Source organism: Mchenga conophoros, linkage group LG11 (genome assembly GCF_057382185.1).
Source record: "Mchenga conophoros isolate Kocher_MC1m ecotype Shallow Benthic linkage group LG11, M_conophoros_male_GT1.1, whole genome shotgun sequence".
Taxonomy (NCBI): domain Eukaryota; kingdom Metazoa; phylum Chordata; class Actinopteri; order Cichliformes; family Cichlidae; genus Mchenga; species Mchenga conophoros.
In genome coordinates, this window is record NC_140536.1 from 19,937,994 (window position 1) to 19,950,875 (window position 12,882).

The 12,882-nt window shown below is 38.5% G+C and overlaps 2 protein-coding genes across 2 annotated transcripts in view; both read left to right on the forward strand.

Moving 5' to 3' along the window:
- The first annotated feature begins 400 nt into the window (after nucleotides 1–400).
- On the forward strand, nucleotides 401–9,872 carry LOC146563967 (sialic acid-binding Ig-like lectin 14). Its single transcript, XM_085290201.1, has 6 exons — nucleotides 401–446; nucleotides 692–1,033; nucleotides 1,190–1,501; nucleotides 9,153–9,416; nucleotides 9,573–9,669; nucleotides 9,755–9,872. The coding sequence occupies exons 1-6, from the start codon at nucleotides 401–403 to the stop codon at nucleotides 9,870–9,872; spliced, it is 1,179 nt and encodes a 392-aa protein (XP_085146327.1).
- A 2,726-nt stretch (nucleotides 9,873–12,598) lies between these two features.
- The window catches only part of LOC146563968 (B-cell receptor CD22-like), a 68,485-nt gene continuing 68,201 nt past the window's right edge, over nucleotides 12,599–12,882 (forward strand). Inside the window, exon 1 of the mRNA XM_085291374.1 lies at nucleotides 12,599–12,644. Within this exon, the coding sequence (XP_085147500.1) occupies nucleotides 12,599–12,644 (46 nt within the window). The remainder of the gene's footprint in view (nucleotides 12,645–12,882) is intronic.

Below are 12,882 nucleotides of genomic sequence, written 5' to 3' on the forward strand. Positions count from 1 at the left end.
TCTATCATGTTTATGAACATAACTTTTTGAAATAAGAGCTCTACGCTGGTATCTTAGCAGATTTTTTGAGGCTGAATAATTATCCTCGTAGTGACAGTAGTTACATGCGAGCGCTGGGCTTTGCAAAATTACCATTACTGTCATAGTCACATATTTTAAAGATAATAATGAGCCCTGTTACTGAGTGATAAAATGTGCTGTATCACGCTGTTATCTTGAGCTAACGCACAAAAAATATTCTCAAACATCATTTGAGAGTTTTAACAGAATACATAAAAAAAATAATTTACTTCACTTTTCACCATAACAGCTTGTCACTGGTAATGTTTAACAAATAATCATGTAAATTGTTTCATGTGCAAACTTCAGACTCCTTTAAACTTCACTTTTTTGTAACAAGATGGCTGGAACTCTGACTTTACTTCTCATTAGTTCTCTGCTGCAGGGTGAGTGAAAGAAAATCAGCATCATGTAAAGATTATTATTTAACATGAAACATCTACTAAACTACAAAGGGTGTCCATTTATTAGATATTTAACAGTAAAATATTTAGCATTTGTACCTGAATTAAACACTGAAGTCCTAGCAGCAGTGATAACTCTGGATAAAGGCTGCAATAATTAAAACTGTACTGTTGCTGTAAATTACTGTTAGCATTTCTTTTTTACAATTCATTGTGTTGTGTTTCAGGTGCACTGTGTGAAACGTTCAACATCAATATGCCACAGAATATAAAGGTTTTGAGAGGCTCCTGTGTGACCATCCCCTGCTCCTTTGATGTTGAGAGGAACCATAAAAATAACTTAGATGATACATGTGAAGCATATTGGAGTGATTCAACTTCATTTAACAGTAAAAATGCAAAACTAAAGCCAACTAAAGAAATGACAGGAGACTTAACAAAGAAAGACTGCACCACAACTTTCAATAATGCAAGTCTTCTTCAAAGTACTAAATATTACTTCACACTGGATTGTAATAATTCACTGAAATACATTTTTACACAAGCTGGTGTAGATATTTCATTCATAGGTAAGTTTTTATATCCATATAAAGACAATTCATATGAATAAATGACACGAGTCAAGCTGCTTTGACTTCATTGTGAATTCACTGGATTTTACACAGCATATAAAACCCCTGAAATTAATTACTGCTCATTTCTTTATTGACTGATCTTTTTGCCAGATGCTCCTCCCTCACCGACTCTGACTCCATCCACACTGGAGGTGGAGGAGGGAGCCTCAGTGAGTCTGACGTGCTCTGCTCCAGCTCCATGTTGGTCTCATCCTCCAGCTCTGACATGGAGCCCTAACCTGGGTCAGAGTCAGGAGACACTGCAGGAGAATCAGGACAAAACTAAAGTCAGGACCTCTGTTATGAGTTTCACTGCTTCTCACCTCCATCATGGAAATAAAATCTCCTGCACTGCTGTCTACAAGAAACAAGATGGTAGCCCTGATGTCACTGCTGAAGCAAGTTTAACTCCTGATATTTCATGTAAGTTTATTTGTCCTCTACTGTAAATAATGTCACTGCTATTGACTTACTTTTCTTGGCTTTGTTCAAATTAGACATAAAACAGCTAGTAACGTAATGATTTTAGTTATTCTGCAATCATGACTTCTCTGGGATTTGCAAAACATAATGGAAGACTTAAGCTCCTAAATGTTGATAAATATACAAACTTTTCCTTTTAAATTAAATTGATTTCCTTGATGTATGATTGTCTTAATGATTAAAGTGAACTGCAGGTCTTCCTTTCTGAGAATATATGACCTAAAATATCCAGTAAAACATACAATTTCCAAGCAATATTGTTTACTTCTGTAGGAACTCTCTAATACTGGCTTAGAATAAAACAATTCTACATGTAATGAGTCACATTTGAGAATTTTTTTAAGTTTTAACTACAATTTTTATTTTTTGTCATATTAACATGTTAAAAAAAATTAGTTATTTCACTTTACGCATGTGTTTGTATACGTTTTTAATTTCACTCTGGTGCTCAAACCGGAAAGTAGAATTTCAGAGCAGTTTTACTTTTGTCACTTGGCTTTATGGTCTGTAGTGGCATGTTCCATTAACAATTCAGTCAGAGTGCAAAAGAAGCTGTGATGTCTGTCTTTCATAATATTAAAGTGAACAAATTACCTTTCAATTTCATTAATATTCCTACTTTATTGATTACATGCCCTGACTATTATCCAAATAGAATTCTACTCGTATGATTGAATGGGGACACTGTGTACTGTGTGGAGTTTGCATATTCTTCCTGTCTGATTGGGTTCTGTCAGGGCACTCTGGCTTCCTCCCACAGTTCAGAGATGTGCACAGGGTTTGGTTAACTAGTGATTGTTAGCTGCCCGGACTTGAGTATATGAGTGTCTCTATATGTTAGTTCAGTAACAGATTAGCAACTGGTCCAGGGTGTATCCTGCCTCCTGCCACATGCCAACTGGGACATGCTCCAGATCCCTAGCGACCTTCAACTGGAGAAGCAGAAAAAATGGAATCGACTGTAGTACAATATACCAATTATTGTAACGAAATTAAAAGCATTATCTTTTTCAGGTGGAACGTGGGGGATCACAATGCCACAGAATATAAATGTCGTGAGTGGAACCTGTGTGATCATCCCCTGCTTCTTTGACGTAGAGAAGAGCTATAAAAACATGTTAGATCATACATGTAGAGCATATTGGATCAATGAAGCTGCAAAACTGCTTGCAACTAAAGACATGACAGGAGACTTAACAAAGAAAGACTGCACCACAACTTTCAATAATGCAAGTCTTCTTCAAAGAAGTAAATACCTCTTCAGACTGGAGTGTAATAATGCACTGATATACACTTTTAAACAAGCTGGTGTAGATATTTCATTCATAGGTAAGTTTTTATATCCATATAAAGACAATTCATGTGAATAAATGACACGAGTCAAGCTGCTTTGACTTTGACATTGTGAATTTACTGGATTTTACACAGCAAAAAAAAAAAAACAACCTTAAATTAATTACTGCTCATTTCTTTATTGACTGATGAAAATATGTCTTCCCACCACAAGATCCTCCTTCACCGACTCTGACTCCATCCACACTGGAGGTGGAGGAGGGAGCCTCAGTGAGTCTGACGTGCTCTGCTCCAGCTCCAGCTCCATGTTGGTCTCATCCTCCAGCTCTGACATGGAGCCCTAACCTGGGTCAGAGTCAGGAGACACTGCAGGAGAATCAGGACAAAACTAAAGTCAGGACCTCTGTTATGAATTTCACTGCTTCTCACCTCCATCATGGAAATAAAATCTCCTGCACTGCTGTCTACCAGAAACAAGATGGTAGCCCTGATGTCACTGCTGAAACAAGTTTAACTCCTGATATTTCATGTGAGTTTATTTTTCTCTTCTCAAATGAAATAAATAGTAATAACGTTTAAATAGTAGTAGTAATGTATTTAGTAATAAATACAGTTATCTAGATCTGTTATTTATTCTCTCTAAGACTAAAACTACATTTAGTCAGTCACATTTGACAGTTGCTTTTCACTTTACATTTTTCAATTTCAGAGTTTCACTTACTATATATAGTATCATGTATTTTCCCCAAGTTATGATATTTGTTTTGTGACTACACAACCAGTAAAACAGAATTATTAAAAAAAAAACAAAATTCAGATAACTGTTATGTGATGTGAGAATGAGGCCCCAGTTCCAGACTCAGGCCACAGATAGTAAATAAAAAATCAACCTTTGTTCAGGTGTAGCAAAAAAATCCAGATGGTAGCCAATAATGTCTTTGAATGCAAACCAGGACAAATGTGAGTGAGAAAATGAATATTCAACAGTTCAATGCAACAAAGAAATGTGGGTAGATAGAGGCAATACATACACACTCATTAAATATGGATGATGAACACAACTGGGTAAAGTGGGACTGTAGCTCAGGGGAGGTGAGGTTGGTTGGTTTTAGCTCAGGAGGGGTGGCTGGGGTGGGTGTAGCTCAGGGCTGTGCAGAGATGTTTAAAGGGGCGGTGCTCAAAGTTAAAAAGGGGCACATAGAACCAGGCTGAAGCCACACCCACCAACCATCAGGAATCTAATATGGAACATCATCATACTATATCACTGTCATCAGGTGGGGACAGTGCGAAGCAAACTTATCCCATGTTTTACCTGATGGGTACAATGTTGTTGTTGAGGGGTTGCTGCTGATAGTGCTGGAGGGCAGGGCTGTGCTGATCTGAAACTGTAAAAAGTCCATATGAGAAATGGTTGCTGATTAAACAAGTGTCATGAAATAATAATAAAATGCAAAGATTGGTGACAGCGCTTGGAACCACAAGGCAATAAAACTGTGAGAAATAAACTAGTCTCTGCCTGTGAATCACTCTTTGCCTCTCTTCTATCTCCTCATCTCATCTATCACTCTCCACTTGCTGTCCATCTGACAACAAGGCACACTTTGCTATTGCACTAATCTATTATTTAATTATCCAAACTTAACAACTCTTGTACCTAATCTATAATAAAGTAATGATAGAAAATGTTATAGAACCAAAACATTGTGTTTATTATTATTTTTATACTTGAATACTTTTGCAGTGGAACAGCTGGTAGATGTGTTATTGATACCTGTGCTCTTTTTAATGTAGCTGGTGAGAGATCCACTGCCTCACACAACTCCTTTCAACACTGTTTCCTCCTCATGTCCTTACAGGGCATGTCTGGACAATATCACATCATGAGTTATAATTTAAAAAATCTATACTCATAAAAAACCTTCTCCAGAATACTGTATATACTATGGCCACAAGTTTGTATCATGGTGCTGATCCAGAATAATTCCTTCATTATTTATTCCTAGTGCTATAATAATAAAGTGATGGATATAAACAAATTAAGTAATAAAAATGAATTTATGAGGATTCAATTTGTTTGACTGTACACTCTGTGCAGGCAGAAAGCTTATTAAATGTTTAAACTGTAAAGATACAATAATTTTGTAAAATCAGCATTTTGTCATATTTGAAATATAAATCTAATATATTTTGTTTCTTAATGTATTTTCTTTAATAACATAGGGTGTGTTTTTTAAAAATCATAATTATAATAATCCATAATTATTTGGATATGTGTGTTAGATTCTGTTCAGTGAAATATAAGCCCTCCAGGAAGGCAGGAAAAGCCCTGTAACTTACTTTAAAACTAAATATGTTCCCTGAAACGGTGGGCAGAGCTACAGACCCTTACCCAGTTAGCTGGCAGCTAATGACCAGCACTACTTGTGCAGTTAATAAAAGGACAGGTAATGTTTGTCGCGCTGTTGCACACACAGCACGCTCATCTGTTTCAATTTGTCAGTTGTCACAAGACAACTTACCAACATGTAATAATAAGGTTCATCTCTGTGCTATAGACTATGTGTATGCTGTGAACGCATACTAAGTGTACGATGTACACCTACTAACTGGTTTTTGTTGCATCAGTCTGCGTCTCCCATTTAATTTGCTTCTTCTACAGCTCTCCATATGGTAAGCCATTTCTGCCAAATATTGCGAGTTTTCTAACACATCTGGTTAAGAAATGGCGTAAGAAATGCAGTTTAACGCCATGGGGAAGGCCCTGCATAGTTTCAAGAAAACAGCGTTTTAAACGCCTTCACAGCTGACACTGAACGCCGGAAAAAACAGTTTTTAATCTGTCTTTGAATGCCATTTTTTGCTGAGTGGTGTTCAAAGACAGGTAAAAGTGTGTTTTTTTCTGCCGTTCAGAAAGGGCGTTTAAGACGCCACTTCCTGGTGTAAAATACGGTATTCTGTCAGGTCAACGCAATTAAACAGTGTTTTTTACGGCATTTCTTAATCAGACGTGTTAGAAAACTCGCGTAGAAAACTCGTGGCTGAAATGGCTTGTCATATGGGCACCGCTCAAACAGCAAAAAATGTGCGTCCTGCCTCAAAACACATCCTACCCAATGTTTCTGCGCAGACACGCCGCATGCATAAAACACACATAAAACAATTGCCTCAAGAAAAGGGCATTTGGGACACCCATCAGGAAAGGGGCAGGTGCTCAAGCCGCCCCTCGAGCGTGCCTGGTGTAGCTCAGAAGGTAGAGCAGGTTATCTACTATTTGGAAGGTTGGCATGCAGACTGGAGCCAATTTGCACACCAAATATCCTCGGGTAACGATATTTAGATAAGCTGTTATCTCAAATTCAAATTTTATTTGTCACGTACACAGTCATACACAGTACGATATGTAGTGAAATGCTTGGACAACTGCTCGTGACCTAAAGAAAACAAAAAAGGAAAAGGCTATGAATAAGATAGGAAATAAATATGAAAAATTAAAAAGGGTAAATTTAACTAAGAAGGAATAAAATATAAATTATGGTTAAAAATGAAATAACTGTACAACACAAATTAGAATGAAGGGTAAATTTAACTGGGAAGGAATAAGATAAAATATATAAATTAAAGTTGAAAATAAAATAACTGTACAACAAAATACACAATACACAATATAGAACTATATAAGAATGTATGAAGAAATCTAAATATAAATAAATATATACACAATAACAGCAGCTGTACAAGTATTAACTGGAAATGAAGAATATAGTGACCAGTGTTGTGCAAAAAAACAATGTGTGCAAAAACAATGTCCAGAAAGTCCAGTGTGTGTGTAAGAACCATATGTGTGGGTCAGTACTGTGTGGTGGTGTGATTGAGAGACCGTATCGCCTGCGGGAAGAAGCTCCTCCTCAGTCTCTCTGTGTTGGTCTTCAGGGAGCGGAATCGCTTTCCTGACCTCAGCAGAGAGAACAGTCTGTTGTTGGGATGGCTGAGGTCCTTCACGATCTTCCTGGCCTTGGTCCGGCACCGCCTGCTGTAGATTGAGTGCAGGTCAGGGAGCTCGGAGCGGATGGTGCGCTCAGCTGACCGCACAGTCCTCTGTAGAGCTTGTCTGTCCTGCATGGTGCTGTTCCCGAACCAGGTTAAGATGTTTCCCGCCAGGATGCTCTCTATGGTGCACGAGTAAAAGTTCCTGAGCACCTTGGAGGGCAGTTGGAAGTCTCTCAAGCGTCTGAGGTGGTAGAGACGCTGACGGGCCTTTTTCACCATGGTGTTGATGTGACAGGACCATGACAGGTCCTGCGTGATGTGAACTCCGAGGTATTTGAAGCTGTCCACTCTCTCCACTGGGCACTCGTTGATGACGGGGGTCTGGTAGTTCCTCTCCTGCTTAGTGCTGAAGTCCACTATCAGCTCCTTTGTCTTACTGACGTTTAGAAGGAGGTTGTTCCTCTGGCACCAGTTCTCCAGATTCCTAATCTCCTTCAGGTAGGCCGTCTCGTTGTTATCAGAGATCAGGCCCACCACGACGGTGTCGTCAGCAAACTTGATGATGGTGGTGGAGCTGGTAGTGGCCACACAGTCATATGTGTACAAAGAGTACAGCAGGGGGCTCAGAACACACCCCTGGGGGGCTCCAGTGCTGAGAGTGGTGGAGGCTGAGACATGTCCGCCCATCCTTACTGCCTGTGGTCTGCCAGTTAGGAAGTTGGAGATCCACTGACACATAGATGAGCTGAGTCCCAGATGCTCCAGCTTGGTGGTGAGTGTGGAGGGAATTATGGTGTTAAATGCAGAGCTGTAGTCTATGAAGAGCATTTTAACATAATTCCCCCTTCTAGTGTCCAAGTGAGTGAGTGATGTGTGGAGGAGATGAGAGATGGCATCGTCTGTGGAACGATTTGGACGGTAAGCGAACTGTAGTGGGTCCAGTGTGTCTGGTAGTGAAGAAATGATGAAGTCTCTGACCAGGCGTTCAAAGCACTTCATCACTACTGAGGTGAGGGCTACAGGGCGATAGTCATTGAGAGAAGCAGGGTGGGGTTTCTTCGGGACAGGAACAATGATAGACTCTTTGAAGCATGTGGGGATCACCGACTGAGATAAAGAGATGTTGAATATCTCAGTGAACACAGAAGCTAGCTGGTATGCGCAGTCTCTTAGGATACGACCTGGGATGCCGTCTGGTCCTGCTGCTTTCCTGGTGTTCACTCTCTTGAAGGCTCTCCTTACTTCATGCTCGGAGATGACGAGCACGTTTCCGGTGCTGGCAGTATCTTCCTGTCTGCAGCCGTTAGCGCCGCCAACACTAGCATTGTTGGAGACCTTAGCTGCAGCCTCGAAGCGAGTATAGAAAGTGTTCAGCTCGTCTGCCAGAGTCACGGCCGCGTTCGTCATACCGGTTGTTGGTGCTTTATAGTCCGTTATTGTCCTTAGTCCCCGCCACAGGCTCCTAGAGTCACTCTGTTGGAGTTGTGACTCTAGTTTCCTCCCGTAGCGCTGCTTCGCCTCTTTCACCGCCCTCCGCACGTTATATGATGCGGCTTTGTACGGGTCCATGTCTGATGAACAAAACACTTTCTCTGTTATTTTAATCAGAAAACACTTAAACATAAATTAGGTGAAGGATGAGGCATGTTGTATGAAGCGGTTTAAGTTGAGTACAATAGCGGTATGTAAGAACCAGGGCATTTATCATTTCCATGGGGACCAAACTCAAAATAAGACACAGAGAAAAAGAAGTATCAAAAAAGTCCACCATCTGGCTGGAGCCTTTCTGTGTGGTGTTTCTCTTCCCACCCACAGAAGGAGGGGTGGGTTTACTGGAGATTCTAAAATTGCCCACAGGACAGAATCACTGTCTGTGTCAGTGTACACTGCCTCTCACCCAGTGGCATTTGGACTAGGCTCCAACCCCCCTGGAAGATGATGAATGGGTAGTTTTTGACACTCAGTAAAAAGAAGTATAAAGTTGGTGAAGTGACTGTAAGTTGCATTGTTCAGTCAGTCAATAAAAAGACAAAGAAAAATAATTTTTATTGGATACATCAGTATTTAGAAAGAAAGGGCCAAAGCAACTTCTTACTATCACTCTACAAATTTTCTTGATTAAAGAAAAAATCAGTAAATTGGTGCGGTTTGCTCCCTTCTCTCCTGTTTGGTGTTAGATGTGTATGAGTTATTAATTTAATGGGAAAAAATATATACTGAAGGCATTGTACCCAATTTATAAACACTACTTCTGCAAAGAAAACTGTCTTAACATTTTAGTTTGTATGTTTTATTCCTTAATTTTCAGATTCACCTAAAAACATTACAGTTTCAGTCAGTCCTTCTGGTCCAGTACCAGAGAACAGCAATGTGAGTCTGACCTGCAGCACTAATGCCAACCCAGCAGTGAGGAACTACACCTGGTACAGAGCTGATGGAGACCAGGAGACGTTTATTGGTACAGGAACCAGTTTAAACATTCAAGTCTCCAGAGACAGACGGTCATTTTTCTGCAAGGCTGAAAATGAGATTGGAGTTGGACGTTCCAGCAGCATTCAAATAGATGTTCAGTGTAAATATCACATTTCACATCTGCTTTACATATCTTTACATATCTGCTTTACATATCATGACATGCTTTACATGTCATGATGCCAGAATAATTACTTGTAACTTAAGTATTAGTTGATTAGGAATATAATGTCCATGGCTTTATTTCTCATGGCAGGGTCTGAAATGCACTGTGGACTTTACAGTGGAGTTGTTCCTTGGGTCCTCGCTGGCGTGTTTTTCAGTGTCAGTGTCATCTGTTCGGCATGCCTTTGGTAAGTTAGTATGTTCACAATGGAAAGCCTACTGATGTTTTTTATAGCATGTTTTCAAATAATTCATTTGTTTCTTTTTTTGCAGCAAAGTACGAAAGAATGTGAAGCCAAAAGAAGAGGACAGAACTTATATGTCACTCAGCGGTAGAACCGTCAGCTCTTCAGAGTATGATGTCATTAACACAGCTCCAAAGAGTCAGTGATGCTGACCTTGAAAATGACCCAATAGATAAGATTTTTTTCTTAAGATTGTAAGATTTGTTTGTATTTTTTGTTTGGCAGTTAAATGATACTAATGTGAAAAAAAAGTCATTTATCTGTTATACTAGTCTTTATTGAAATGCATTGAATAACCACTGTGTAGCTAACCAACCTAGCCTAATAGCATGCTTTGCGTGATGGAATCACTTTAAAGGGGTGTGGTGAAAGCTGAGGGTGAATGAGCATTCAAGGAGTTGATAGTGGAGAGATGCCAAGCACTCTTACTTCACAGTTCTATTATAGCTTTTACGCTCTGACAACTTTTGGCTGATTTAAACAACTCAGTAGTCGACTACTATGTACTGGGACAAAATAGCCTCCAGCCATCTGCTCAGTACAGTCTACTGAACAAAAGGGAGGGCAAATTTAGGAGTGTGTAGCAGAGGTTCTGCACAGAGAGCCTTTTTCACTCAATTAAATGCCACCTAGCACTGCTCTGTCCACTGCACCACATCTGATGCAACTTCTCAGGTGAGGTTGGTCAGGGAGCTGGTCAGAAGTAAGAGTTCAGGAAACAGAGATACCACTGATCAACAAATCTGCGCTTTTTCTGTTTTTAAGAGGGAGATCTTGCATAGCTATGATGCATTGTTCCATTGGCAGACGTGCAACCTTTGTAATCTCATGTACTATATGAGAGTGTCCTGTAAATTTTCTAGTTATCAAATGTAATTGTTTCTATCTATTCTCCACAGCCAAGAAGATGTAATGCATTTTTGGAATAAACTATCTAATCGTCTGAAGGCCTTGTAGTGACAGATGAGCACAACAAATGATTTGAACTGCTCAATAGTTTGTGTTTTATTGTTGTATTTCTTATTTCATTACATGTTAAATGTTTTCCATGGGTGCCAGGTCTGAGTTTCAGTTTCAATATTCAATATTATTTGTATTATTGTGTTTGTGTCAGGTCTGAACTGCAGGCAGCAATAATAAAGGCAGAATGTAATAAAAATGTATATATCATTCAACAAGTTACTATATTTAATAATGCAGCCCCATAGTGTGAGTTTTCATATGAACTACATCATAACATGCATGTTAAACAAAGTCCATGATTACTCAGAACACAGGATAGTTGTACACACACCTGAGTCTGCCTTAAAGAAGCTCAGGCAGCAGCAAAATACCAACATTTCCAATACAGTTTAATTTTAGTACATCAGAGTTTCTTGCTCTAATTTTTGTTTGTTTTAAATTCATTTTAGTGCGTAAGGTTTCCATCCTTACTGTCATGGTCCTGAGTCTGGTGATTCAGTGTTTATGTTTTTGATTATTAATATTCTTTATTTCAGTTAGTTTCTGGTTATACTTTAATGATTTTTAGATCTTATGTTTTGCACCGTGCCTCTTGAGTGTTACATGTGAATTTACAGCCTCTGGTGTGTGACTGTGGGTGGTGATTTAGAAAGACATTTTTTAGTATGCATACTAAATCATTTGTTTTCTGAGCATAGATTACTCATTCTATACTAATCTATTCAGAAAGTCACAGGATCAAGACCAGCACGGTGAAAGATTGGAAGCCAAAGCTTAACACAGGTAGTACACCGCACATACAACATGAAATGAAAACGCTACTGCTCAGAGACAGGACAAACTAACCCCCGAAAACACTCCCACCTAGTGTCAACTTGTGTAACTGCCAAAGATGAAAAACATTAAATTCAATTTCTGTAGGCTTTGATAGAAATTTTAATTTATCTGTGCACGTGACAGGTGAACACACCTATATTCATTAATAAGTAATATTGTACATATTATTTATTAATGAAATTTACACAACATCAGTCTTACTGTTACTGTTTTTAACTTTCAGTTTCTTGTTTAGAAAATAGAAACATTAATCTACTTTATTCCTTCAGCCAAATAATGAACATTATTACTAAGTGAATAGAAATGTTTACAGCACATTCAGTGGTGCAAGACGTGTTGTGGAGATCGTGGTCAGAAAAGAAGGTGGTACTGTTAACAGCCACTTCTTGTAAAAGCATCTATCTAATATTGACACTCATACTTTTGTGTTATTTCCTCTTTTTACATCGCTTCCTGAACAGTTCTTAAAAAACCTCACATATGTGGAAATGACTTCTCTATGAAGCTCGTAAGAATGTAAGTTTTTATATCTTAAATATGGAAGAAATATCAAGGTTTTATGCAAAGCTAACATTTCTATCATTCTTTGATTCACTGCGATTTAGATTAAACATCATATTTGTCGAGGAAAAAGTTCCACAGGGAAAAGGTGAAGGATTTTCTTTTTCTCTCGTCTATCATGTTTATGAACATAACTTTTTGAAATAAGAGCTCTACGCTGGTATCTTAGCAGATTTTTTGAGGATGAATAATTATCCTCGTAGTGACAGTAGTTACATGCGAGCGCTGGGCTTTGCAAAATTACCATTACTGTCATTGTCACATATTTTAAAGATAATAATGAGCCCTGTTACTGAGTGAAAAAATGTGCTGTATCACGCTGTTATCTTGAGCTAACGCACTAAAAATATTCTCAAACATCATTTGAGAGTTTTAACAGAATACATAAAAAAATAATTTACTTCACTTTTCACCATAACAGCTTGTCACTGGTAATGTTTAACAAATAATCATATAAATTGTTTCCTGTGCAAACTTCAGACTCCTTTAAACTTCACTTTTTTGTAACAAGATGGCTGGAACTCTGACTTTTCTTCTCATTAGTTCTCTGCTGCAGGGTGAGTGAAAGAAAATCAGCATCATGTAAAGATTATTATTTAACATGAAACATCTACTAAACTACAAAGGGTGTCCATTTATTAGATATTTAACAGTAAAAATATTTAGCATTTGTACCTGAATTAAACACTGAAGTCCTAGCAGCAGTGATAACTCTGGATAAAGGCTGCAATAATTAAAACTGTACTGTTGCTGTAAATTACTGTTTGCATTTATTTTTTACAATTCATTGTGTTG